We start from the raw sequence: 27,950 nt of genomic DNA, 5'->3' as shown, positions 1-27,950 counted from the left end.
GATTTAGTAACACATCCCATTGTCGAGTCATCATCCATTCCCCAAGAGAAAGAGGAAGAGAAAGTCCGTTGCCGTACTTGCGATTTTCAAGGATCTCGTCCCGAGGTGGGCTCACATACGAAGACCGCTCATGAGTAAGTACTCAGACCATGTGCAAATATGTTAGCTTACAAAGTGTTAGAAAACGCGAAAAGTCCGATAAGATCCGATGCAAGTATTGTGATAAAGTATGGCCACCAAAAAATATACGGCGTCATGAAGGACCATGCAAGAAGCGCAAATTAGGACAGCAGGAGTGAAGTTGTGTGACAAGGGCAGTAAGGGCTTGGGTCTGATTCAGCTAATAATTGACTATGGCACTTCTAGGAGCTCTGGTTTCCTTCTCTCTTTTCGAGAGGGTGATTCGTCGGGTTTATATACACCACATCGAGCATCCTTTGTCCCCTAGCCGCTGTATCCCTCCAGGAACCTAGTTTATCCGGCTGGGCCGTTCTGCATACCTTAGCTGGCATGCGTGTGACAAATGGCTTAATAGTGCCTTCTATCTTCTCACCTCTAGTCACTCCAGCTTCCGCAATCCTGAAGACTCCTCCACCAACGGTACGCTTTTCCTGTGGCTGACGAAAGCAGCCACCCCTTAACCCGCTTCTTCCAACTCCTTCCAACATTCATACTCACAGGCAAGACACCAGTGCAGATTATCATACTAGGAAGACTTGTGGAAGAGGATGAGATGGAAGGGTAATTGAAGCAACTTCATTCATCTCTCCCAAGCCGCACGACCTAACTATGTACCCTAATGGCAGAAGGTATCTACCTCGGTGGGCTCATCCGCCTGGAATTGACTTTCTTCTTATGCCACCTAAAGGTCAACAATACGCCCAGGGTAACCAGCGCCAGGCCCCCGACCCCAGCTCCGACTCCAATGCCGACCTTAGCTGCTGTGGATATTGCTCCTGTCGTGGCTGTAATACTAGTTTCAGGGATGATATAGGTCGTTGCTGGCGGCACGGCGGTCATGGACGGGGCTACGGTGGGGAGTCGGCCCAGTGTCAAGGGCCAAGACACTAGGGATGGGACCTAAGTTGATTCTCACACGTCTTGGTAGAGACATCGACGCGGCCGAGTTACTAGGAATCGGCTTTGAGCTGTGGGAGGATTCGTCCAATACGGGGTGATCAGACTGGACGAACCGCGAAATGGGAGTCAACCATTCGCTGTCCAAATTCATGGTTAGGGGCAGCGAGACCACTGTGGATTTCTGGGACAACAAACGACATCTTATGGGTACTTACGGTGCAGGTATGCTCTAGATGCTTTGTTGAAAAGTTGAAGGACCGTAGATGGAGTATGCTGCACTTCTCGTTGAATAGGGCTGTGCTAGACGTTGGGACCTCCGATCAAGTTATCGAGAATGAACAAGCCGCCAGCTTACTGGGTTCTTCTGGACACAATGCAGCAAATATTGTTTTATGTAGGGGGTGAGACGGAGACCCTAAGCATACGCCGATATAGTTGTGTCCATTATTGGGCGTGGCGCACTTGCTGGCTCACAAGAGGCACTCTGGGGTCCCTCCAATTCCCACCGAGTAGTATGACTGGGAAGCTAAACAACCATTCTGGTCCACACCACCGTAGTCTCTCATTGTCCCCTTATTGAAGTGCGCTCCGAATGGAACCATAATCATCCAGCACGGTAACATGCAGTACTGTCTCTTTGCTGCTTAAGCTCGAAGAGTCTCACGGGCTGTTTTCGGTCTTGAGTTTTATTGTCCCTTACTTTGATGCATAGTCGGAACCGCCGCTTAAGCGGCACCGAGAGACGGGATTGGACGCCGGACATACAGCTTATGATGCAGCCCATACCAGAGCCTAATGTTCCCACCGCCCCGCTTGTACCGTTCCGGCCTAGAGACTCGTTCAACTCGGAGCCTGAACTATCCAGCAGCGTATTCGTTTTTTATCCAGCTGTCGAGAGCTCCAAGACTCTCGTGGGATGTTTCCGGACCAGCTTACATAGTTTTCCGCACAGCGGTGTACCTTTGGAGTGCAGAGACGGAAGAGTGGAATGGCGTACCAGCGGATCAGGTCCTATTATTAGCGAGCCGGTTCGAGACCCCGCGCCATCAGGACCATCTGCCCGATCTTCCTACTGCGCAAGAAGATATCCTCGTCAAGAGAGGCCGAAGAGAAGCAGGGCCCGAAATCCATCCTGCCAACAGGGATTTAGGAGCCGGTCTAGGAGCGTCCCTGGCGACATTCGCCCAGCTCGAGCTCATCATATCATCAACTATTCACCCGCAAACCACCAGCTTGCTGTATACTGTGCTGTATGAACAGCAACAGACAGTCGCTGGCCCATACAGTGAAGGAGAACACAGCAAGCATTTATTGTATGTACATATTGTAACGATGCAGAGTCATAAAAGCAGATATGACGGACCAGCGCATCTAGGAGGCAAGTTCATTATCAATCTCCTCAGCCATAATACATAGCCCAGACTGGAAGCTTTTGGCACTATACTGTAGCTGTCCCGATATATTCGCCTCATAAGGAGTCAAAGCTCACACGCCTATTTGTGTTGCCGAGTTTCCATCTGATTGGGATTTTCACTGCGCCCTTTGCTGCTGTCTGCTTACGCCACCCAATTCCCTGTGTATATAACCCGATAGCCCCCATTCCTTGATAGAATCCCTCCTCGAATACACAGTTGTATCACATTGGCTGCGCTCTCTGCTGTGCCATTTGCCCCCTCTCTAGCTTTTACCCTTGCAATCTTTCTTCTTTACAATCTCGTCGAATATGGGATCCAATTACAGATTTTCCATCGTTCCACATATCTTTCACAATTACACAAGTGGCGCCGAGGACAGCCCAATATCCACGCCAACCATCGCAACTCGGAATCAGTTAGGAATCATTCAAGGCTGCGAGTATGATACGGAGCCCTCAACGGTTTCCCAGTCCCAGTGGCAGCGACTAGAAAAGCACGTTGCGCATCTCAACAAGCACAGTGGGAGCCATGTATCGTATAAGGTGATTTACGTCGCCCGCCATGGCAGAAGTGTGCACAACGTAGTTATGGACGCCGTAGGCTCAGAATGGAAAGTATGATTGCCTGAAAATTGTTCACCCACGCTCAGATGTTGACTGATCCATTATAGGAGAAATGGGCTTATAAAGACGGAGCTAAGGTGGACGAACTTCCTGTACTGGCTGAGGCAGTGCCACTCAATGACGGCGAAGAGCGGTTGACATGGGCTGATGCACAACTCGTCGACAAGGGAAGAGAACAGGCACATGAGCTCGGAGCGGCGTTGATCCAGTGGAGTAAAGACAACGGGATGCCATTACCAGGAACTGTCTACACCAGTCCTCTGACTCGCTGTCTCGAGACAACAAATCTGATCTACAGCGACGCGTACCAACAAAACGGCCTCCATTTCCAGCCAGTCGTCAAGGAGAAGCTCCGTGAGCGACTGACGAACCACACTTGTGATAAAAGGAGAAGTCGCGCATCGATTGAAGAACGGTACCCGGAGTGCTCCTTCGAACCTGATTTCAGGAACGAAGATACGCTGTGGAAGGCCAGAACAAACGGCGGTACGGGGAACGCAGAGACGGAAGCCGAGCATATAGCTCGCAAGAAGGGGCTGTTGGAAGATATATTCGAGACGGACATCGCCCAAATCGTATCGTTGACAACGCACTCGTATGCCATCTCTGCTCTCCTCTCGGTCGTCGGGAGTTCGCCAGTCCGCTTCAAAGAGGGCGCGATGCTGGCTATGCTGGTCAAGGCTGAAAAGGAGCCAGCGAGGGGAATATTTGAGAGGTTGTACGAGACGGAGCTTGATGGGATGAAGTACGAGTTTACTAAGAAGCAAGACGAGATCGCTCAGCAAATCTCGCAATTCTGGGCGCACAGTCAGGCAACGGGAGACGTCAAAGCCTACCTGCAAGGTGATGAGGGCCATGACTACGCCAAGATCGACAAATGGGTGCAGGCTCGCACTCCGTTTACAGATCCGCCTAACGAAAAGCTAGCAGAGGGTGACACGGCTTTCATCATCGGCAATCGGGCGTCCTTTGACGTCGCACAGTACCTTGATAAGCCCTCAGCTGCCGGCATGTCCATGATCCATCTACTCGCTCTCCCCAGAGATGCTATCTACAACGCCGTCTCCTTGAATCAGGACAATGTCTGTCTGATAGACGATATGGTCGCCCTCTTCCGGTCGAGTTGGAACGAGAAAGAATTCAGGAGTAGGGTGTTGGCTCACCAGAGGAAGGCCATCGAAAATGCTAAGGGAGACAGCAAGAACGACGAAGGTTACAGGCTCGCCTTGGAACACTATGAAGAGTTGGAGAGCAGCATACATCAGATCGAGGTCAAAGACTTCAAATTCGGCCTGCACCTGTTTCCAGATCAAAGCGTCTCCCACTTGCACATGCATATCATTGCAGCAACCAAGAGCATGCGCAAATACAGCACGTCACACCATGACCAGAAGACAAAAGATGCGCTGGAGGTACGGGATATGATAATGAATGGCAAATTCCAAGTTCCGACGCACGAAACGGCTACAACCGTGACAGAGGCCGCAGACTGTACGGCAGAAATCACCATCTGCGAGTGTAGTGACGGGTGTATGGTCATTACCCGCAATGGCAGATTTGAGAAGCCTGGCACTCTTGACCGTTGCATGGAAGAATACAGCGAGCGTCGCCTGTGGTTCGTCAGATTGGCGAATACTACGGTCAAAATGGTCTCAGTCTTTGCACAAGATGTCATGGGTCAAGAGGTGCTCGAGATGCTGAAGGAAGATCACTCAGACAAGGCAAGACCCTACTATTACACCCAGTTGGTGGCGTTCCAAGCTGCCGAGCTACTTGTCCGCATCAGGGCAGTAGCAGCCCAGCCAGGGCCAGAGTGTTGGCAGACAGACCTGGAATCGACGCTTCTTGAGTTTGCCCGCATACAGGTGACTGGGGCAATCTACGAGACTGAGTGACACATCATTTGAAGCCGTGTTGTTTCCTGTGGTCGTACCACCATCTCTTCTGGTCGTGGTGCCAATTTCTAACGTCTTGTTAGATTCTCGCCTGCTCTTTGGTGGACGTTCTGGGGGGACGTATTTCTCGAAAGTCAAAGGTCGTGGAATTCGAAGAATATTCATTCTCCTCTCAGGCTCAAACCTAATCTGGAATTCTTACTTAGCACATTACTGTTGTAAATCATGTTTAGTTATTGCTGTTGCTTCTTTTCTCTTGAAGATTTGCGAAATTGGGTACAACTTGCTTTCAATCTGTGCTTTCAATCTAGTCAGATAACTATCTTTAGACAGCCCTGTTCCGCGCGATCATAGCGCCTGATATTTCTAGCCCTCCGCTTGTACTGTTTCCGACATAGCTGCTTTCCTCAGGATCTCGAAAGGTTCCTTGTCGTTCCACTGCCAACAGTAGTGGCTGTTCTCGTCTTCCTTGCTGCAAGTGACCCGTTACACGTTAAGTCCCCGATAGAAGCAGATAGCGGTTGAAACACCAGCAGAAATGGCTACCAACCAAAACCTGCTACAAATAAGACACAGCTGTGTAACTGTGTGATGTGACGCGACCTAATTGCCCTACCAGCTACGCGGGATACTGGACGTTTCCGTATCCCGCGAAGGGAGGAAGGACATACAGTAGTGACTTCGGATTAGTAACGATTGTTCCTACCAAACGTGGCTCTGATCCAGTACAGAGGACCATCGCAATCTCTGTCAGTGAATCAAGCCCTGAGAGGTCCGGAAGTCGAGCGGCGACTTGGATTCGATGGGCCTCTGACTCTTGAGGGCCGTGTCGGATTTAGGCTCTGTTGACGGTAGTCAGGCGGATGCCACGCTATGTTTTGTCGGCGTGTTAATGAACAATCGTCCTTTCCCGACTGCTTAGTTACATCGGATAGAGCTTAGCCAAAGCATGTGTCGCGGTTTGGAGCTCTGCCTGCAATTGAACTAGAAGCCCAGCCCCATGTAGCACAGTTACTTTCTCCTGTGGCTGACGTAGGAGCCACCCCCTTAACGCGCTTCCTCCACCGTTCAATATTCATGCTCTTTTGGCACATGAGCCGAACAACAATAGCTTTCATACAATGGTCACAGCCACAACAATCAACCTTCAATACAGGTAGTAGACCTTCATTTCTATATTCTAACAGCTATTTTACCGCCAAGGCCGTAAGGCTTCTTTCCTGTACTCTGTAGGATGTCTCAGTGCCAGCTTGCCGAAATCTCCAATTGCTTTTCTATCTACTGCAGTTTTGCATGCAGTTTTACGACACGGAAGCATTGCCATGCGCACCTCCGCCCCTTGTCATCTCCATAAAAGGCTAGGCCAGCCTCTCGACACTGCTGTCGGGCAGCAAAGATGGCGCGTCAACCGACTGTTTCATAGAGGCCACAGCATTACTATCCACAGAGTTCGCTCTATCGCTGATGATCTCCTCAGGCCATCGTACATTACACTCCGGGCCATCTCCGAAAAGTGCTGAATTCATCGTACGGGGCCATGACGGACAGAAGTCGGATAGGTCGCCCATATTGTACGTATTTTGAAAACCTGCAGACGCAAGTAAAGCAGGATCAATCGATCCCGAACCAACGAAATGCGGATTAGGGGTCTTGATAATGAGCAGCGTCAGATCGCTGATTTCAGCTCTCGTCTTCCGTATCTCATCACGCAGTACCTCTATTGTCGCCTTCATCTGTGAAATATCTTCTGCCTTTCGTGCACGAGTAGCCCTGGCTGCATCGCGATTCGTCTGGCGTCTTCTTTCGGGACCCGTGGATTGTACAGCGGGCACAGTGCTGGGAAGCAGCTGGTCTCCCATCGTCTTGGTCGTCCTTGAAATTGCGAAGAACAAGGTTTCGAGGTTTGCTGGTTGGTAGAGGAAGGTGAAGAGAAAAGGGAAGAACATCAATTACTCAAAGAGGTATAGACTAAGGCTTGTTCAGTATGGCCAAGATGTTTCTTTGATTATGTTCCCTCTTTATAATAGTTGTCTGCGGTTCGTAATACTGACAAAGCCCTCCTGCTTCCTTCGTCGGTACAATGTGAGGCTATATATACAATACCAGCAGGCGTATGTGCCATCTTATCCCGTCACATACTTCCCACACCTGCATCAGAGCAGAAACCACGAGATAAGGAGCTACTACTGTGCTGCTACCCGACACTACTTCTTTCAGTGTTCCTATCTCTACTCCAAACAATATGGGATCCCGGAGAGGCTCTGGGCCAATTTAATTCTCCCCACTGCCTTCCTACAGCCAAATCCAGGTTCAGCGTCCGCAAAGGATATGTTAAAAATGACCGACTAAAGTACCGTGGGACCCTGCCCCGTGCGTAAGCAATATGGAGAGAAGCACCGGTCATCGCCAAGCAAGACTTCGTAGGGCTGCATATTTGGCGTTGACATGTATCGCTACTTCTAAGCCCTGTACTCTAGAGGACTTGAAGCCAACAGTGGGTCAGTGGACTACAGCCGTTACTAGAACCTTCAAGTCATCTTAGTACTTACTTGATTGTAGCGGTACATGTAAGCGCTAAAAATGCATCCTCCCAGCGATTCTTTGGACGCTGACAGGTACTCGTGACTCACTAGGTGATACACGGTGCAGGAAGCCCCACGGTACTTTAGTCGGTCATTTTTAACATATCCTTTGCGGACGCTGAATCTGGATTTTACTGTACGGAAGCGAGCATGTCAAAATAGCTTTAATTAGGATCGGTCAGAAATCGAGGAAGCATGTGGTCAGATTAGAGGGTACGAGCTAGAAGGGCCGCATTGAAGACTCGGGGTACAGCAAGCGCACGCATGTTGATTTCTGGGAACTCGTCAGCAATTGAGAGTATTATGAGGTGGTCGGAGCTAGGATCAAGTTCTGGTTGGGCACTGCTACTCCCCCAGCACCGAACTGCCAGCTTGGACGATGGCCCGTTTCGCCGCGCGACATTCACTTCGACAGACATCGGCTTCTCCAAAACTACAGTACTGCACAGTGAAACCAGGTTCAGCGTCCATATTTCAATCTGAGATTCTTGGCAATGAAGTAGTACGGGGTATATGTACAGTGGACAAAGGCCAAATTCTGCCCCAAACACCGGCTGTACTCCAAAAACGCCTGTTACGCGTTGTACCGCATTCCAAGGACCCTAGATTGGATACAGACGACGAGCCTGGATTTAAATTGTATAACGAAGCGCCAATGATGACAAGAGTCGGGATCAGCACCATTCAAAACGTCTGATGCGGATTCTAGTTGACACCTGTCCTGCTTTGCCACCCACTGAACAGCCAAATAATTTGCAAAATCCAAAACCCCATCTTTACTTTCAACAGCTGGACTGATACTGGCACTTTTTCGCTAACTACAATGAATATAAATATGGTGGGTCAACCAGATCTCTAATCTTTCGTTTTCTGTTATTCACACCTCCGCTCCCCAACCAAGAACTACTATACAATGGCAGGCTCGAACAATCAAACTACGAAGCCACTTTCTGCTACAGCTGGCGTTAGGAAGAACCCCCAAGGGGTACCACTGAAGCGGGGAAAAAGGCCCTTCAAGCACGAGTAGCTCATATGGATTCTTCCACTCCAGACAAGAAAGCTGAAAAAGTTGCCGCAGAGGCAGAGCTAGATGCAATGGAGGGAGTTGAAGAGGAAAACAACGAAACCGAGGCTATCAAGACGGAGGAAGGTAGCCTTTTCCTTCAAACCCCTACAGAGCCGGCAAAGCAATTATCGGAAACCACACCATCGAACTCAGGCAGTGGCGAGCCTGTACAGCCAGGAACCAACTTGAACATTGTCGTCACTGACAATGATGATTCAAAGCCACCATCACATGAAGACCCTGAGGATGTAGCCGACTTAGCTGATGTCCTTGCCCAGCTTGGTGTAGGTAACAGCTACGTCGATGATAGCGGACTGGAGGCTGTTGGCTGGACAACAGGCGGCATGGGACATAAGCAAATCATCCTGCGGGACGGACCACCGAATGCGGCAAGATACCGTGCGATGCCACAAAACCAGTTTCCTACGACTATCGTCCAAGACAGGGAAATGAACCTAAGAAGTTACAGACCAGGCGAAGCAAAAGTAGACGGAAGGTGGGCTGTGGAGAGAGGTACCCATCTCACTATTCAAGGCGTAGCCTGGGTTTATCCGAATAACCATGATTGCCCAATCCAACTATTGAATCCTGATAATTGGCCAATCGCGAATGGGAGGAACGGACCTAAGAGAATAAGCCCTTTCACTCTGATCAAAGTCAAGTTGGGGGACGAAAAGGGGTTCGTGCGGAGCTGGGAAACGAGGTCTACGGTCCGACGCATACTGGGGAACGCGAACACGACATTAAATAAAGACCTCATGATTGGCGAGTCCGTTTTAGTTCCAAAAGCCCAGACCATTGGAATAGCAGATGCCGCCATTATCATAGGGGCCAAGTTCTGCGAGATCCGCCATGGCGAGTGGGTGAAAAAGGAACGGAGCAGTCTCGATAGGTCTCCGTCCCCCAATCCAGAGGCCGATATAGTACACGGAAACATGGCCAAGCTGTAGAATTGAGAAACGCTATCTGTTCTTGGGTAGATTTGCGATTCGGGTGCATGGGCTACTACACGGTGCTTTTTATGTCAAGCAGGCCTTGATATCTCCTTTGTTATCAATATTCTCATTTCTCCTTCGAAGATTGGATTTTTGTATATCTCTTTATTTTCCTAGTTGAGTTGTTTTAGTCATAGGTTACCGCGCAATCAAAGTTCCTATCTCGTCTTCAAATCCATTGCACTTAAGTTCGTGATAAAGATATGCTACCTGAAGTTATTTCCAGTCCTATTGCCGAGCTGATTTCGTAACCGACGAGATTGGACAGGTGAATTTTTCTTCTCGACAGCTGGCGCTTCGTAAAGTCGAAGAATCGAAGTACCCATTTTCGAGTCCTATCACGTCCGTATTCCGAATGTGTGCCGTAGTGGAAGGCGCTAGATGGACTATCGCTCTAAAAACGGAATATCTTCAGTATCAGGATATTCTTCCATGAGTATAGTGCTACAATATGTTTACTGCATATTGCCCCTACGAAGAAGGGATGCCGATATGATGACGTTTATTTACCTCGTATACTCGATGATGGTGCTCCTCTATGAAACCGTCCCGGCTTTTGAAGTGACGTGGATGGAATGCCTGGGCGACCTGGGTCGGTACAGGATGGCGATCGAAGATGATGATTTACGAGATCGAGAGGTCTGGACTTGCGTGTCACAACGTTGGTACTCGAAAGCCTCCGATGTCGTCCCGTGTATACTGGTCGGTTATACCATCACCTCGTCATTCTAGCGCGCCCGAACGCGCTCCAGCAGCTATTTTACTATTCAAAGGCCCTTTCCGCTTCGGAGCCCTTTGAATCGGCCTGGGAATCGATCATGACTTTGTTTGATCTGTTGCTTGGCTCTGGTAGTCAACGCTCGCGTCTCCTACCTATTGACTTCGCTTTTATTAAGGCTCAATGTATTATGTTCAGCGGCAAACGTGGCGATGAATATCAAACTTCAGTGACAGACTTCCTCGGCAACCTTGATAACCACACTAGCAGAACTACTCGAAACTAGATGGAAAGCGGGTAAGTTATTCACGCACTTCGGATGCCGTGCAATAGTTGACAGTGAACAGTTACTACATTGGAATCTCCAGTTGCTGCGCCTTGTTATGTAGGGGCAAGGAGAGTAGCAGTTCCATCTACGAGACCATCCGGACCAGAAGAAAATTAGGCTCCCGCGAGGACGATGACGAGCAATACAAGAACAGGGCTATCCCCGACCGCAACCACCCTCACAACGCAATAGGCCCTGGAACAAGCTCAGCCAATTTGGACCCCGAAAGCCGAGTTGGTCTGGATGTTCTTGATCGTCGAAACTGCGGCTGTTAGTAACAGAGCTGGGTACACTCGACGGAACGGTAACTGGTACATAGGGACGGACAATCCTGTTGAGGTCCGGCACGCGCTGCCCGCGTGGGACGTGCATCGCCGTCTCCATCTGCTCGTGCGTCGGGTTCCAGTATGCAAGAGCGCTGAAGACATCGCAGTACCGCCCGAGGTCTTGTGTTTTGTTCTGCAGCGACAAGCCGCTCTTGCGAACCTTGTCTTTCTGCCCCTTGGTGTGGACCATGACGGAGGCCTAGCTACCTACTACGGTTCGGGCAACTTGCTGGACCTTCTTGGGGTATATTCGTGGCGTGTCCATAGAGCTACAATAGCGTCCCGCTGAACGGTAGATATAGCAAGTGCTGGCTTGCGGATGTCAAATGGGATGGCATGATGAGCTCGAGTTAGGCGAGCGTCGCCAGGGGAGCTGCTGTTCCGGTTCCGAACCCATGTTGGCGAGAGGATCCTGAGCCAACTTCTCTTCCGCGTGTCTTCAGAAGTTCTTGCGCAGCAGGAAGATTGGGCAGTTGGCCCTGAAGGCGCGGGGTCGCAAAACGGCGCCACGCTAATGATGGTGTGTTCAAGGGACCTGATCCGCTAGTCGCACTAGGGCGCCATTGCTACTCTTCCGGCTCTGCACTCGTACTCCAACAGTGCAGGCAACTATGGAAGCCAGGACCGGAAACAGCCCAGGAGAGTATTCGAATCTCGACGGAAAGCAGCAGAAAGAAAGCAGCAGAAAGAAAGCAGCAGAAAGAAAGCAGCAGAAAGAAAGCAGCAGAAAGAAAGCAGCAGAAAGAAAGCAGCAGAAAGAAAGCAGCAGAAAGAAAGCAGCAGAAAGAAAGCAGCAGAAAGAAAGCAGCCGCTGGATGACACTGGCTCCAAGGTCACCTGCCTCCCTGCGCCGGAACAGTACAAGCGGAGCGGGGGAACATCAGGCTCTGGTTCCATTTGAAATCGGCGCTTCGGGAAGGTTCAATAAGCGACTACGGTCCCGCGGACCAGAATGGTAGTTTTAGCCTCCAGTATCCTTTCTGCAACTACTCAGTGGGAATTGGAGAGGCCTGAAAGTGCCTCGTGTGAGCCAGCAAGTGCGCCACGGCCAACAACAATATCGGCACTGCTGTTCGCTGGCTTTGCTCCTTTGGACCGGCGGCGCCATCAGCAGCTCTGCATCCTGAGGTCTACATCTGCCCTACCGCAGCTTAACCAGTCTAGGCTGTACATTAGAAAAGATACACAGCATACTGTCCTTGATCCGAATATAGAGCTTGGTGAGATGCCCAGAACCGGCTACGAAGAAGTACTTCTGCTCACGAAATAGGCTGCTTCGTAAGTTGAGCTGCGTCTAAGTCACGTCCGTACTACATCGGTCTCTGATTGGCAACTGTACCTTGAGGTACGAGGCCACCAGGGCAGGAAGTCGCTTTAGGTAGCAGGTCAGGATCAGATGCAAAGAACTGAGTTATGATACTGATAGGTACGATCCAGAAGAGCTGCATTGAGGCTTTCGGGTACAATGCGCACATACTACTATTTGAGAACCTGGGACAACAACCAGGTGTGTTTCGGCTGCCTGTCGTGAACGGGACCGGACTAGGCCAAAGCAACGAGCCACAGAAGCACTTCGGCAACTACGAGGGGCCCATACACATTGAGAGCGGTGGAATGCGAGTCGTCAGCGAAGTCCAGCCATGGGGTCAGAACTCCTGCCAGTCATGCCAGCATAACCTACCCCAGTCCTCCAACTCTGCAGACCGTCGGACTTCTTGCTCGGCAAGGATGACCAGTCGTATGGACCGTATGAGCAGTATGGCGGTCGCTACGCGTGGCAAACGGGCATCGATGATATCTCACATGTTGACCAAGGATCCAATCTGGAGTAGGCCGTAGTAAAGGAATTAACGAGTGTGGACGACCAGGCACGACCGCGAAATGGCACTTCTACCGCCCCCAGAACTGGAAGCATTCGGTACTCTGGCATGGGCCAGGTGCATTTTCAGACGTCCGCTGGCAACCAACATGTCGGTGGGCGCTGGCAAGCGGTATAAGCGCCTCGAGAGCCGCTCCTTCAGCACATACTGTAATACGGTAGGTCGTCTACGTTGCGTATGTACGGGACCACAACTACGCCGGCGTGGAATGTGACGCAACATGGTTAGACCGGCTACCAAGAAGCACTTTCTACTCGAGAAATTGGTAGCTTCGCAAATGACCAACCCTTCAATGGCAGGTTGGGTACTGTACTGTACTGCACTGGTCACTTCTGGAGACTGGGCCTCGAGGTACGAATCCTGGAATATCGGGGTAGCTTTTGGTAGCATGGTCAGGAAAGGATGCAAAACGGGTGTGCTTTACCCAGAGATACGGGAAAGTACGAACCAGAAGAGCAGCACGGGAGATTCGGCGTACAGTGACCCCGTACTACTCCAGGACTACATACTACTACGGCCAGATGCATTTTGGCTGCCCTCGAACGCTGGGAGTATGTCGTAAGGACTAACGAGCCAAACGAGAAAAATAAATATTTGCCAAATCATGCGACCGTCGGCTCCCGTTCAACTTCTCTGGTCGGGCGGATGCGGATTCGCTCCTCAGCCTCTCCGCAAGTTGGCCGGGTCACTTCCAGCCGCCACGGTAGACGCTGGCTTCCAGGAAACCCCGCTATTCCTGGCTGGCAGGTAGAGGCGACACCGACGCTGAGAAGATACGAAGCAGTGAGTAGTACAAGCTCGGTACGGTACAGTAATCTTGAAGCGGCTTGCGTTTTTGCTCATGGTGGCTCGATCACAACTGCGAGCCAACCAAGCGACTACGGCGACTACGGCGACAGTTGTCGTCGCCCAAGTCTGACCTCCGCCAAGCTCATTGGGTTCAGATAGACCGCTCCGGACGACTTTGAGTGTGGCGGTCCTCTGACAGTGGCAGTCAATCGACTTGATTATGGGTATGACAATCAAAGGCGGTCTCGCGCACTGGCACGATTCCCAAAGCAGCTACGACCGCAGGGATAGACCGAACACCCATTGGCCCATCGGGTGAGGCTAGCACCAGCTGACTTCGAATTAGCGCCATGCTCCGCCCATTTCGTTGGACCTTTCCTGCTGTTATAAAGGCCACTTTGCTTCCCTTGCCGGGCGACCCAATCTGTCGGGACACATTCCTCCCTTCGGGATCCCGAGCAACCGACAAGCACCCGACAATCGAGCAGTAGCAACATGCATCGCCGAGACGAGACGCAGCGACTTGGGATTGGGAAGGGATTGGGAAGGGTTTGGGAAGTTGGCTCGCGAAAACCAAGGATAGGACGTACAACAATCGGTGGGATCGCCGCTGATGTGCGGACTTCATGGAGGGCTCGTATCTGGTCTTGCCCAGGGTGTGGGGTGCTGATGCTAGACGCGGTGCTTCGAGACTTTTCGAGACGTAGGCGCGTAGGCGCGTTGCAGATGTTCAATTGGATGCTTATTCGCTTACCTGTGCTTTCGTCCGTAATCTGACCACTGTGTCATGAGAGGTGTGGTCTTGGTCTGCATTCGCTTGAATTGGTGTTCCAAGCACGGGCTTGGCCCTATTGCTTGGTTGCCCTCTTACGCTGGTTCTGCCTTCTATGCGGTACCAGTGCCCCAGTCACCTACCTGAACCTTGAGCGGGGAAGCTCCCTGCACTTGGATGCTGTGCACATTCAAGATGACCGACCTAGCTTGTTTGTTGGCCAAGTTCGTGCCCTACCTTTACCACCTTACCGTATCTTGTCGGGTATCCGTGCCCTCACTTGTCGAGATACGGAGTCCCGAAGTTGACTGGACTGAAAATGGAAAAAGACCATATGCTAACGTCGGGTCTGGCACACCCACAGCTGTGGTAGCCTGGGGCGTTGTGCCGTAGTGCTGCCGGTGAATTATTAGGCCGTATCGGTAAGCAAGCGTTGGGTACGTAGGACATGCAGCAGCGGCATTCCGGTTATCTCTTTCGCACGACTCGTGCCGAGTATTGTTTTCTCCCGTATACTAGGAGTAGGGAGTCACAAGAGCAGAAGGGACGACAGTAGCGTTAGGTTGTTGGTTACTGAACTAGAACTGAAAACATGCTTCAGCATAAGCATAGACAGAGCTTCCTTGTGTTATTTGACGTATTAACATGTGCTAAGTCTTCACCCGAACTGCATGCCACTGAGACTCATTCGAAGGTCCTCCAGCATTCCCACCCGCCGAGGCTAAGGGCGTTCAGCAGCTTGCCGACCAGTCCCAAGACACCGGAGAGCAGCAAGCCCACAGCTGCGATGATCTGGAACAAAGCTTACGCTAGGAGCCCCCAAGGCGAGTCAAGCGCCGTCTTGGCCGACTGCATGTCCTTGAGCTTGCGCTTAGCGATCTCGATGGCCTTGATCACGGTGCCATGAACTCCTTTAGAAGATCCGTGAGGTTGCACTTCTCGACGTTGGCCTCGTGGGCGGCGGCTTAGCCCTAGGCGTTACCCGCGATGCGATCGTCTGGGTCAAGACTGTGGATGACACCGTTGGCTTTCGCGAGAACTTTGCCGCCCTCGATCAGAGGCTCGATGGTCTCGATAAGATCCTCTTCGTTCCGTTCCTCCTCGGGCTGGCGCTCGACGCGGTCGATGTTCTCCGTGATCATCTTGCGGATGGGGCAGCTCTCGTCGAACGAGTACTCGACACAAACGCAAATGCGCTTGGCGATCTCAGGATCCTGCTCGATGCGCGGGTGCTTCTGCTTATTCCCCTCATACTCCTCGGTCTCGAGATCCGGCACGGAAATATCATTCACCAGGGCCGCGTGGCCCTGGACACTACCCTTCTAGTCGACGACGTCACCGTTGTCATCAATCTTGCAGGCGCACTTCCGAAGGCCGCTGTTCTCATCCACGACGTTTGTCATTCGTGTTTACCGTGCGGGTGGTCATGGGGCTGACGGCCTTGGGCCGCTCTTCAGGCCCCCAACGCTTGGCTTGGCCCAAAACGTCGCCCTCCTTGTTGAGGATGTCGCCATCGTTGTTTACGACATGGTCGAAGAGGGCCTTGGCGCCACCATAAGCAAGGTGGCCGACGATATCACTGCTGAGGGTTACATTGGCCCTCCTTATTGACGGTGCAGCAGAGGAGCTCGGTAAATGAGCTCGGCGTGGCCGATGATATCGCTACCCTCGTTGCGGATGGTGCCGGTTTTATTGCACATATTGCGGATGAGGCGCTTGATCTTAACGACGCGACCGTAGATATCACCATGGCTGTCGACAACGTTGCCGGCCTGCCTTGTTGATGCGCTTGTCGGCGAGGGCCGAGTGATCGATCTTGGGTTCTGCCTTAGGCTCTTTCTCCTTCTAGCGCTCGGCCTTGCCGATGATCCAAGGTCGATAACCGCGGCGACAGTAAAAGGGTCGACTATGTTCGCGTTATGGATATGCCCGAAACCGCACCCCTTCAGCGAGAGATCTCGCGCATTGTTGATGGGATCGATTGCTGTGGAATTTCTCACTTCAATCAGACCCTCTACCGGGCAGTGGCTAAAAGCCTGATTGCTGTCTCGATCGAGACGAAAGCCGAGTTACCACAGTACGATCCCCTCCTCCAGCTAGGGATATGGGCATCAGCCTGGCAGAAGCGCATGTACGACCTGCGCCGCGCCATTGATCCACGGGGCCCTTGCCCGCGCCTCGTTACTATGCCTCTTATTCAAGCAGTCGGACACAAGTGGGAGATTTACTTTGCGTCGGATCTAGGCAACACCATTGACCTGTTTGGCCCCATGGCTATTAGGGGCACAGAGGATCTTGTGTCGATGTATGTATTGCTGTCTTCGCTCCAGTCGATTAAGCACTGGATCCAGACGATCTTCCAGGACAGCATGACAGCCTGGTTCATGATAGGGGAGGAAGGGGATGAAGAGCCAGCGCCAGATCCGGCACTACCGCCGAATGAAGGATAACCCGAAGGATATCTATCACATTACGTTAGGTGGAGGGAATGTTGTGATAGAGCAAACGGGAACGAAGATTACGACTAATGACATCTGCGATTCATGATACCACGACACTACTTGCATCTAGATCCATCGTAAGAATGTGATAGGGGAACTACCTTAGAAAACAAAGTAATTAACTTCAAGTCAGTAGACACTAAGGACAGCTATCTGGAGGGATCCTTGAGAATACTTTTCTTATCATCTGCTACAAGGATATTCCCAATTCACCCCGAGTTGAAGTGCCGGCCGTACGTCGCGTACAATCTCTTCGCACCAGGATCACCGTGGAGGCTAGGACCAGGGGATCACGGGAGCGTAGAAGGGACAACAGTAGCGTTAGATTGTTGGTTACTAAACTAGGGCTGAAAACATGCTTCCACATAACACAGAGCTGCCTTGTGATTTTTGACGCATTAACATGTGCCACGTCTTCACCCAAACTGCATACCGCTGAGACTGGTTCAAAGGTCCTCCAGCATTCCCACCATCTTCTTCGCCAGGGTGTCCCGCTGCAACTTGCGTCTATAGTCCTTATAGTAGTCTGGCGCGTGCCTCGTCCCATTCTGCACAGATCCTCTTGGACGGCCTGCCTGTGACAGCTGTACACCGTTTCCCACCATTATGGGCGGGCACTGCCGTGGTTGAGTCGACATGATCGGTGCCAAGGGACTTCTAGCTGGCACCCGGCTGTCCAAACGCACAGCTCTCTGCAGTGACGCATCCATCGCGCCGTGGTCGGGGTATCTTGTGGGTGCTGGCCGGGCGCCTGCATTCGTCGCCGCGGTTGGTGCAGTGTTCGTCGTGGAGCTAGGCTCGGTACGGCCGGGCTGCCGCTCCACCGTCGGTTGGGAACCTGGAGTGCCTGCTGTATGATGAGCGTCAACAGTCAGTCGACTATGTAGTCAATAGACGAAAATCATGTTTACCTTGCGGCTTTCGCGGCAAAGGCAGCTGCCTAGGACCCTTCTGTCTCATCAGACTGTTGGGAATGACAGTCCCGCCATCCTCATCGGGGATGACGTTGTAGACAGACAGAGGCTCCGCCGCGGCAGCGGGAACTGCTGTAACATATTCGGAGTCGGTTTCGTACTCGGCATCCGCGTCGCTGCCTATGGCAGCAACGGCATTCGCGTCGTCGCTGGCGTCCGCCTGGGCCTCGAAATTGATGGCTTCGACTACGCGGCTCGATCGTGTCGCTCGGCCGTGGCTCGGTCTCGCCTGGCACGCGGCTGATTGTCGAAACTGCGGCTGTTAGTAACAGAGCTGGATACACTCGACGGAACGGTAACCGGGACATGGGGACGGACAATCCTGTTGAGGTCCGGCACGCGCTGCCCGCGTGGGACGTGCATCGCCGTCTCCATCCGCTCGTGCGTCGGGTTCCAGTACGCAAGCACGCTGAAGACGTCGCAGTACCGCCCGAGCTCCCGTGTCTTGTTCTGCAGCGACAAGCCGCTCTTGCGAACCTTATCTTTCTGCGCCTTGGTGTGGGCCATGACGGAGGCCTAGCTACGTAATACGGTTCGGGCAACTTGCTGGACCCTCTGGGGTATATTCCTGGAGCGTTCATTGAGCTACAATAGCGTCCCGCGTAACGGTAGATATAGCAAGTGCTGGTTTGCGGGTGCGAAACGTTGATGACATGTTGAGCTCGAGCTGGGCGAGCGTCGCCAGGGCAGCTGCTGATCTGGTTCCGAACCCATGTTGGCGATAGAAATCTCGGACCAGGTTTCGCTTCGGCGTGTCTTGAGGAAGAGAGGTTCTTGCGCAGTTCAGGAGGATTGGGCAGTTGGTCCTAAAATAACGCGGGGTCGCGAATTAGCTCTACGCTAACTGTGGGTGGGTTCTAGACTTGGCCCGCTGGTTACGCTAGTGGGTCAGTGCGCCGTTGCTACTCTTCCGGCTCTGCACCCTAATAGTACGCCAACAGTGCGGGCAACTATGGAAGCCAGGACCGGAAACAGCCCAGGAGAGTATTCGAATCTCGACGGAATGCAGCAGAAAGAGAGCAGCCGCTGGATGACACTGGCTCCGAGATGACCTGCCCCTCTGCGCCGGAACGGTAAAAACGGAGCGGTGGGAACATCAGGCTCTGGTTCCATTTGTAAGGCAGCACAGGAAATCTGCACGACGGAAGAGTGCTACCGTATGACGCCTAAAACGGTGCGAAATGAAGGCCAGAAGCGACTTGCTTACCGCAACCAGGCCATCTTGCACCCTGCACTACATCAGACCAAGATCATAAAATACCTTTGGTGACCTTTGCTGGTATGAGGTATAAGCCGACATCAAAATAGCGCTATAGCGCCCTGTCCGGAGAATGACCTTTATTGACTATCTTCGATACCGAGCTAAACGTACTGTACCTCATGAACGAAAGTGACATTTTCGAAATGTCGGACAAGTTGAGCCAAATATGGGGTTAGACGCACTGTGCCCACCTCCCAACCGTTCGCACATCTTAGTTCCACACACAATACGGTATATCTGCTGAGCTACACGGGAAAGCATTGCTGGTAAACAGGTGTACGTGACGAGAAAAAACTAGGTAATTAATTTGGCCTCGCACAAGTAAATCAAATGACCTGTAAGGCGGCTACTGATGTTATATAGACATATTTCTTGGCAGATTTGTAACCGATAGTTGAGAGGAGCAGGGGAGGAGCAGTGCGTGCAGGAGCAGGGGAGGAGCAGTACGTGCAGGAGCAGGGGAGGAGCAGAGGCAAAGCGATATCAATATTTCCATAATGTTTGCACAACAATGATGCATCACTCGGAGAAACATGTTCCGGAGAGATTCACACCCCCGCGTTTTTGGAACTGAGCTTCACTTAGTCCCGCACATTGGTATAGCCAAAATTGACGCAATGGCGACGGCACTCGAAGACGTCGACAGAGCTCTTGACGATAAGGGCTTCTTCAATATTCAGGATGCTGCCATGGGTGGACGAATGTTGGCGATCGAGTCACAGCAGTCCTTTCTGAGCGAGCTGCAGCTTACCGGTGATACTGTCTCTGTCAGTCATGCGATCCGTTCTCCAGCTTGAACTGACATGTCTAAGCGCATTGAATCCGTCATTCGAAACAGTTTCCATCGCTACGGAGGATGCACCTTAGGCCATGCCATGATACATGGGTCCTCTCCAGACCATATTATTTGCTTCAGGAAGGACAGAGACCGTCGTTCAATATTGGTTCTCGTGTGGCCTCCAGGATCTCAAGCGAAGTTCTGGGTAGGCTCGCATAAACTGGATCTACCTGTCAAAAGGGGCCCAGAATATCACTTACATTTCTCTCGAGAACACTTGGAGAATGCGGCGTGTGTTGAGGAACAGATCTTTTTTCCTAATGGCGGCCTGTAAGTCTTTTCTACTTTCACTTTGTATATACCTACTGATATGGCTAGAACTGTGCTCGACGCGCGACTGGGACACGAAAAATACACCGGCGATCCCTTCACACTAGAATTTGCGACCAACGACGTTGTTGCTGAATGGACACCGATGTACTTTCCGAAGATGCAAGATTTGGAGGGCAAGATTGCAGAGATGCAGAATGAGTCAAGGAACAAGGACACAAGAATCAGTTTCAATTATTGCTTAGTGAGTATAGAGGATTTCAAAGAGATGCGCACTAGGGTGAAGCCTATTGTTGATAAGGCTCGTCCATAGATACGTAAATGCCATTATTGAAATAGAAGTGGATTGGGGAACTCTGTGCCAGTAGATCGTGATATCCGAAGGGCTGTTGTTGGGGATCCGTTAATGATACAGACGTAATGAAGTCTTGCGCGAAAGGATCAACTCCAGGTTGCACGCCGCCACTCTGTGCCTCGCTCTGTATCCCACTCTGTGTCCCACTCTGTGTCCCACTCTGTGCCTCGCTCAGATCAACTCTAGGTTGCATGCCGCCACTTTGTGTCTCACTCTGTGCCTCGCTCGTATCAATCCGTTGCCTTTTACCCTCACGTTCCATACTATTGTCAAGCGTTCTCTTGGAACTGACATTATTGGTTGGTCTTACTTCCTCCATAACTTCCGAGAGCATGTTTTTAGACAGGTATTTGCCTAGAACGTCCTCGATGCATCTTCGTTCAGCTAGCAGGGACGTATTGCGAGATTGTACTTCGGCCAAATCCTTAATAACAATAGCTTCCCATTGCGACTTCTTTATGCTCATATAATGCAGGTCCACTTCGTCCATTTGTCTTTTCGAGGGACAAAAGTCGGCATGATAGATGAATTTTGACGCTGTGCCGCAGATTATATTACAGCCGACGCAGGCTTTGGGGCAATTAACATCTGCATCAAACTGTCAGAGGCGCACTTTAAATAAGAACATGGCAAATACGGCATCCATAATGTTTCTCCAGCTCTGCCTTGTTGGTACACGTTTTGTGACATCCGCTGAAAGGGCACCAGACTGCACCATTTGGTGAGGAAAGTTGTCGGGTGTCGGGCATATTTCGAAGGACCCGGCATGTTTCGAGAACGATGAAGGAGATTTCATGGCAAAAGCGGAGTTATCCCCATAATATGCGAAGCTCGCACCGAAGTTTATCCGATGCTTAGAAGCGCTGGCTGCCTAATGGAGCTGTTGGGCCGCCAGATCCTAGTATAATAACTAATAATAATCACTATCTTTTACTCTGAATCTGCGACGAACATATTGCAGAACAAAACGACCTGAACTCAACCTGGCCATCATCAATCTCAACCATGCCCTGTGCAACCTGTGGTGATAATGGACTGGCTGAAGGCTGTCCGAGATGCCACAAAGTTAGCAATAGGTGAGCAAAAGTCAAGGACTCACTTTCCAATACCCAGCTGAGCCTTACTCTGTATTGGTTGACTCACACCATTTACTCAGCTCTTCTAGAGTGGTTACCGCTCAATATTTTTCTTCGAGTACTTCTGAATACGAAACCATCCACACCATGGCTTCTTGCCACTACCGTCGGAGCATTAGTTGCTGTTCTGTTAGGATTTCTGGGTATTAACTTTCTGATGGGATGATTCCTAGCACATTTTCGAGTCCCTCGAAGTGGTTAATGGTAGAATATAAGATATTAAGGCTACTTTTTTATTGCTAAGGTTTTAGTTTAAGGATTATATTCTTTTAAAAAAATATTTATATTTTTTTTTTTTTTAAAAAATATTTTAATCGCATCGTTGCGAGGCTCTTATTGCCGAGACCTCTGGTATCCGAACTTTGGAGTTGCCCCAGCTCTCTCGGCAGGACCTGGAAAACAAAGACCCTCAATCTCTGGATACGCTTGTCTGGCTTTGGGACACCATCGTTGGCCCGGTTCCGAATGAACTAGGGCTTGCTCAGGCTGTAGCTGACAATGAGCCGCAACACATCTGGTGGATCCCGATCGGACCGCTGATTCAATTCCTCTCCATGCGGCTGGGAACTATCTCAGCTGTCGTCCAGACACAGCACTGGACAGAGTGGTTTCGTCGTATAGTTCATCTATCAGGGTTATCGTACACGGTCGCCAGCAGCGGTTCGCAAGCCTAACAGCCAATCGAAAGGTCGCTCTCGTTACTATAGAAGACACGCCGGGCCTGAGAAATCTTGATTTCGCTCGTGAAGAAACAAACAGAGTACGGGCTGTGTGCACGTCAATGCGAATTGACGCCACGGAACCAGGCCTCGGTAAAAAGGAAGTCCTGTCTGCGTTGGAAACTTGTTGGATGTTCCACTTTGCTGGTCATGGCATGGCATATCCTACAAACCCATTACAAAGCCAATTATTGTTGAAAGACTGGAAGGAGGATCCATTAACGGTAGCGAGCCTGTTAGATACTAATCTTGGTCCCAGATTATCGTTTATCGCCTACCTTTCAGCATGCGGGACGGGTCAGGTCGGGAAAAAGGAGCTGATTGACGAGGGGATCCACTTGACGGCCGCGTACCAGCTTGCGGGCTTCCGACATGTGATTGGCACGCTTTGGAGTGTCGATGACAGATTGTGTGTAGATATGGCCAGGATGGTGTATGAGTTCCTATAGATCGAGGGCGTGTAGGATAATGGTACGAGCGATGGAGCTGTGAGCAGGGGGCTCCATTATGCTATGCGGGCGCTTCGAGATCGATGGAGAACTCAGATGGAGGGGGGAAACATTGTAAGTAGACCGGCCACTGGGGGCAAAAGGGACGCAAGTCATTCATGATGAGGAAGTTGGGAAAACGGCAGCGCTTTGGGTTCCGTATGTTCACTTTGGTGTTTAATTCGTTAGCTATATGCTTGGCAGCGTACGAATCACAAGGCCCGATGGCAGGTTAGAACGGAGAGTCATGAGCGGACGACTGGACGGATATCTAGGCTGAGAAGATTTTAGAATATCTGTCACTCATTACTCCAATAACCAATTTACCCATTTTTCTTGACTGGATTAGATTCATCGAGTTATCTCCGCCTTGCTTTAGCTTCTAAGCCCATGAGAATCCCCGCAACGGCCATCCGTATTGCCAAACAGAAAGCAAGCGGCTGGCTCATGAACGCTTACGGCTCCCCTCTTGCCTCCTGTGCTTGCCGTTCCCACTCCTCCGCCTCGTCACGCTTCTCCAGACCCCGCAGCACGGAAGCCAAATCGCCTACGCTTTTGGCTGTATCGGGGTGCTGCATCGCTAGCTGTTTCTCTCTTCCTCTTAAGGCGCGGCGGCTCAAAGCTTCGGACTGTTTATGTATAAGGGTGATGTGCGCCCAGCTCGGTGCGGTAGCCCTGTAATGTGCGCCGGCTCAATCCCTTCGCTTCTTCGTACTCTCCCCGGTCTCGTAGGACCAACGCAAGACTATTCAGGCTTGCCAGGGTATCAGGCTGCTGCATTCCGAGCTGCTCCTCTCTTCCTTCCAAGGCTTGTCGGTTCAGTGCCTCCGATTCGTCGTACTTCTCCTGCAATCGGAGTGTGAAGGCAAGGTTGCTCAGGCTCATGAGCGAGTCGGGGTGCTGTTTTTCTAAGACTGTCTCCCGCCCCTCTAGTGCCCGGCGGTTTAGCTCCTCGGCCTCGCCGTACTGGCCCTCTTCTTGGAGCACAAAGGCCAGATTGCTGACGCTCGTGAGCGTACTCGGGTGTTGCATCCCGAGCTCCTTCTTGTATGCGTCTAGTACGCGCCGGTTCGTCGCTTCTGCCTCGCGATACTGTCCCTGGTCCTGCAACACCAAGGCCAAGTTGCTTGCGCTTGCCAGGGTGTGTGGGTGTCGTTTCCCCAGCTCCGCCTCCCTTCCCTCCAGTGCTTGTCGACTCAATTTCTCTGATTCGTCGTAGTGCCCCTGCTCCCGAAGCAGTAACGTTTGGTTTCTTGGGAATGCAGGTATCGTATGCAGCATCAATGAGGACTGCAAAAGACTAGGCGACCAACCTTTCTCGATATTGAAAGTTGCAATAACCCATGTCGAGGGATTACGATGCAAGGTGCTGTCGATGCTGGAGCGCGACAAAGACGGGAGTTCGTTTTCCATTCCCTGCAAGCAATCATCATTCTTCATCTTCGAGCCATCTTCATCAGCCGTTGAGGTGTGACGGTCGGGCGTCTCGCGTTGCCTATTCGAGCCTTTGGTGCCCTCACTTCCAGGAGAGTTCGGGCTCCCCCGAAAGGACAATTCGTGCTTGTGATCAACCACCGGTAGTGTGAGTGGAGGCTGGACATCCGCTTCGCATTTGAATCGTGAAGAATAATTCCAGCCAAAGCAGAGCACGTAAACTTCAGTCGAAATTTCAAGAGAGCCCGTCAGATATAGGGTAGAAAGGGAAGGGGCAAATCGAGGTTGGCGCTGTATAGCCCCGTTGCTGTTTGGTCGGTCATCTGTCGTCGGGTCACAGTCCGTTGCAGCGGCAAGACGGTCGATCGAGACGGTCGGGGATATGTTCTAACATGGCAGCTCGTACCGGGGCGACGTGTCAGGGCTCGGAGTCGCAGTAGGCGGAGCATATGCGGCATCGGCGTTGGTGGTATACAGCTCGGGGTTCGCCGTCGAGTGGATGCGGTCGCGAGCCGCGACTTGCGCTTGCGCGATTGTAACTACGAGCCCAGCACTGAAGTGCAAGCACAAACGAGAAGTCTGGGATGGACCTGGGCCGGGTACATCGGCATGATGGGCGGTACAAATGAATAAGTGCCCAAGGCCATTGGTGCATTCCAGACGACAAGGCCGGGAAGAATCTCAGCATTGGGTGTGATATACTGTTGTCACAAATGGTGCTCGTCGAATCTTGCTCCTTCATTTGTCTTTGCCGGCATGAGAAATTAGCTCGTGACGGTCGTACAAGGCTGAACATTTGACCATCACCCAACCCCCTCGTCATGGGCAGTCAGGTGCGTCATCTTGGTTGTTGGTAACGCCTCAGCAGGCTGCCTACATAGTTAGGCAACGCTATCATCGGTCCTCAGGCTAGACATATCCCGAGAAGACGCGCTCTGGTACTTTCCTCATAGCTATCCCAAGGAGACGCACCATGGAAAAGGGGCGATGCGAGGCCGATGCGCAATCTTCTGACCATCGAGATGAGACATGGCCGCGTAAGCTATCTGGCGTGCGGCATTTTTGCTATTGGGCCGTATACGAATGAAGGAGTTGGAAGGACTTGGGGATGAAATTGCAAGGGAAACCGGGCAAGGCAACATGAAGTATTTATCACGAATTGTCGACATCGATTGAAAGCCAGGCGGTACCTGCGATCTTGGGTAGAGGAACAACGTCGGTCCCCGCGGCCGGGTCCTGATTGGTGAGTTGGGCAGGGCAGGTGGGGCGACTTGAGGCAATCAGAAACCGCTGCCTCGACAGCGACACACGGATTTCGCGAAAAGTTTGAATGTGTTGATCCGTTGGCGCAATCTCAGCCGCAACCTCAGCCGCAACCCTACCTACTAACCTTTGTTTATTCGCCATGAGTTTGACTGTAAGATCTCCCTCGCCTGCGTTCATCGCCATTAGGCGCCAACAAACTTAACATTCTCCGTCTTTTGAATTATACCGTAATTCAAACCAGCGATGGATGCCCACGCCACCAACCAGACCAGGCACGCAATGTGAGAAGATGCCAAGAAAATGCAGGCGGCCACTGAACAGGCTTGCATCGCTTCCAGCACTCCGCTACCCCCTTATTCGCTCTCTGAACTCATTGGCAAAGGCAATTTCGGTCGCGTGTACAAGGCGACAGATATCAAGTCGGACGAGCTTGTTGTAATTAGGATGGTCAATATTGGAGAAGGCGACAGTTTGAGACCTGGTGCGACAGATATATTTAGCGACATTTAAAAGGAGATTAATACGTTGAAGCTCCTCTATGACATTGGTGCCAAAACATCAACCTGGTTATCGATGCATTCATCGTTCACCAATCAGAGACGGATTACTGCGCCGGCGGAAGCGTATCTACCTTGATGAAGCCGTCTGGACGGTTGCTTGAGAAATGGATTATCCCAATCCTTAGGGAGGTCGCCGAGGCCATCAGCTAGATTTATCTCCACGGTATCATCCAGCGGGATATAAAATACGCCAATATTCCTATTACGCAGGAAAGAGAGGTGCAGCTTTGTGATTTTGGCGTAGCTATTATAATGTAGACAAGATTCAATAAAAGGAGCACTGTTATTGAGACTTTGCATTGGATGACCCCGGAATTGTTCAACCCAGCTATCCCCTACGGTCCTGCGGTTGATATCTGGGCTTTTGGATCTGTGGTTTACGAGATGGCTTTAGGCTTGCCGCCAAATACTATAGAGTTCCAGAAGGCCAAAATTGATATCACACAATTTGGACAGTTCCTAAGAGGACACATTCCCCGTCTCAATGGGCTTGAGTACTCAGCTGAGTTAGAAGACTTGGTCGTCTTCTACCTCGAGGAGTCGCCTGACGGGCGACCCACTATTGAACAGGTCATGGATCATAGATTTATTTGCGATGCCAACTCGAGATACCCGGCTGAAGCTCTCTCGGAGCTCGTACGAACTTTCAAGATTTGGGAATATCAGGGAGGTGCAAGGGAATCGCTCTTTAATCCTATGATTGGAGCGCAGGCACCGACTGACCGCACTTCGATTGTGGAGTCAGATGAGTGGAACTTCAGCACAACTACCGACTTTGACGAGAAAGTAGGACAATCGCCTCATGATCCGGGAAATAACGCTCAGCTAAAACCGAATGGACGTCGTCGCCCCCTCCGCGAGCCCTTGCACGGCCAAAAGCTCCCTCAGTGCTGTTTGAGAAGACCTATGAGGCTACGGTGGCCTGCGACGAATTTGCAGGATAGAAGATAGAAGTAATGACTTAGGGGATGCCTAGAATGTTGCTGAGAACAGAACAACGAAGTATAAGACTTGTATATGTGTGTGCGTGAGCCAAGGCCCGCTGCAACTTATTATATGTATATGTCACAGAACCACACCCCTTCAGTAGAGCCAATCAAGTACTACTTCCAAATTGAGAATGATTTGCATCGATATTCAGTATGAGGAAGCAAAGTGGGTGTAGGGCAAGGGATGACCCGCGAGTGCAGGAACAGGGGATAACCAGCGAGTGCAGGAACAGGGGATGGCTAGAGGTTGCAGGAACAGGGGTGACCGCCCAGTCTATTGATTGACCTGTCTGTATCTTGACCTACAGGCCACCGTTGAAAGGACCATGTTACATCCCTCTCCACCGAGGCTCCCGAAGGTTCAACTGATTTAATAGACAGGAAATAATCGCGGTGGACAATTTTGAAAGTCTCCGTAATAGCTTGTACTGGTGGTTAACTTTTAGTCATGTGTATGAGAGGTACTTCGAACAACCACAGCTGGCCATTAGAAGCAAGGCGCAGTTTATGTTCAGCTTATCAATGGCATTTGCATGCTCAGTACCATCATTAGCTGTAGGTCAAATTAAAAAGGACCATGCCACAATGTGGAAAAACATATGACCATGCTCATGGTATCTAGATACCCAGTCCCATCATCGGAAGGGTAGATGAGTATCATCCGAGATTTACATTCCCGAGCTTGGTGCA

At 51.2% G+C, this 27,950-nt stretch overlaps 8 protein-coding genes across 8 annotated transcripts; 5 read left to right on the top strand and 3 right to left on the bottom strand.

The window, feature by feature from the left end:
• Nucleotides 1-2,803: 2,803 nt before the first annotated feature.
• On the top strand, nucleotides 2,804-5,013 carry PG998_014800 (histidine phosphatase superfamily; the record flags this gene model as incomplete). Its single annotated transcript, XM_066881616.1, has 2 exons — nucleotides 2,804-3,109; nucleotides 3,166-5,013. The coding sequence occupies 2 exons, from the start codon at nucleotides 2,804-2,806 to the stop codon at nucleotides 5,011-5,013; spliced, it is 2,154 nt and encodes a 717-aa protein (XP_066723337.1).
• A 1,358-nt stretch (nucleotides 5,014-6,371) lies between these two features.
• PG998_014799 (uncharacterized protein) lies at nucleotides 6,372-6,872 on the bottom strand (the record flags this gene model as incomplete). Its single annotated transcript, XM_066881615.1, has 1 exon — nucleotides 6,372-6,872. One exon carries the CDS (start codon nucleotides 6,870-6,872, stop codon nucleotides 6,372-6,374), a length of 501 nt encoding a protein of 166 aa, XP_066723336.1.
• A 1,818-nt stretch (nucleotides 6,873-8,690) lies between these two features.
• Nucleotides 8,691-9,611, top strand: PG998_014798 (uncharacterized protein; the record flags this gene model as incomplete). The annotated part of the gene is made up of 1 exon (XM_066881614.1): nucleotides 8,691-9,611. The coding sequence occupies one exon, from the start codon at nucleotides 8,691-8,693 to the stop codon at nucleotides 9,609-9,611; it is 921 nt and encodes a 306-aa protein (XP_066723335.1).
• A 5,662-nt stretch (nucleotides 9,612-15,273) lies between these two features.
• Nucleotides 15,274-16,219, bottom strand: PG998_014797 (uncharacterized protein; the record flags this gene model as incomplete). The annotated part of the gene is made up of 4 exons (XM_066881613.1): nucleotides 15,274-15,380; nucleotides 15,452-15,791; nucleotides 15,883-16,072; nucleotides 16,197-16,219. The coding sequence occupies 4 exons, from the start codon at nucleotides 16,217-16,219 to the stop codon at nucleotides 15,274-15,276; spliced, it is 660 nt and encodes a 219-aa protein (XP_066723334.1).
• Nucleotides 16,220-16,388: 169 nt separating this feature from the next.
• On the top strand, nucleotides 16,389-16,919 carry PG998_014796 (uncharacterized protein; the record flags this gene model as incomplete). Its single annotated transcript, XM_066881612.1, has 1 exon — nucleotides 16,389-16,919. The coding sequence occupies one exon, from the start codon at nucleotides 16,389-16,391 to the stop codon at nucleotides 16,917-16,919; it is 531 nt and encodes a 176-aa protein (XP_066723333.1).
• A 2,819-nt stretch (nucleotides 16,920-19,738) lies between these two features.
• Nucleotides 19,739-20,626, top strand: PG998_014795 (uncharacterized protein; the record flags this gene model as incomplete). The annotated part of the gene is made up of 3 exons (XM_066881611.1): nucleotides 19,739-19,972; nucleotides 20,018-20,313; nucleotides 20,362-20,626. The coding sequence occupies 3 exons, from the start codon at nucleotides 19,739-19,741 to the stop codon at nucleotides 20,624-20,626; spliced, it is 795 nt and encodes a 264-aa protein (XP_066723332.1).
• Nucleotides 20,627-23,644: 3,018 nt separating this feature from the next.
• Nucleotides 23,645-25,056, bottom strand: PG998_014794 (TPR-like protein; the record flags this gene model as incomplete). The annotated part of the gene is made up of 3 exons (XM_066881610.1): nucleotides 23,645-24,752; nucleotides 24,852-24,998; nucleotides 25,049-25,056. 3 exons carry the CDS (start codon nucleotides 25,054-25,056, stop codon nucleotides 23,645-23,647), a joined length of 1,263 nt encoding a protein of 420 aa, XP_066723331.1.
• A 955-nt stretch (nucleotides 25,057-26,011) lies between these two features.
• PG998_014793 (uncharacterized protein) lies at nucleotides 26,012-27,222 on the top strand (the record flags this gene model as incomplete). The annotated part of the gene is made up of 2 exons (XM_066881609.1): nucleotides 26,012-26,146; nucleotides 26,530-27,222. 2 exons carry the CDS (start codon nucleotides 26,012-26,014, stop codon nucleotides 27,220-27,222), a joined length of 828 nt encoding a protein of 275 aa, XP_066723330.1.
• Nucleotides 27,223-27,950: the final 728 nt, after the last annotated feature.

Source organism: Apiospora kogelbergensis, assembly GCF_038363985.1.
Source record: "Apiospora kogelbergensis strain CBS 113332 chromosome Unknown utg000015l_segment0_segment0, whole genome shotgun sequence".
NCBI lineage: Eukaryota > Fungi > Ascomycota > Sordariomycetes > Amphisphaeriales > Apiosporaceae > Apiospora > Apiospora kogelbergensis.
This window is presented reverse-complemented; position numbering and strand designations above follow the sequence as displayed.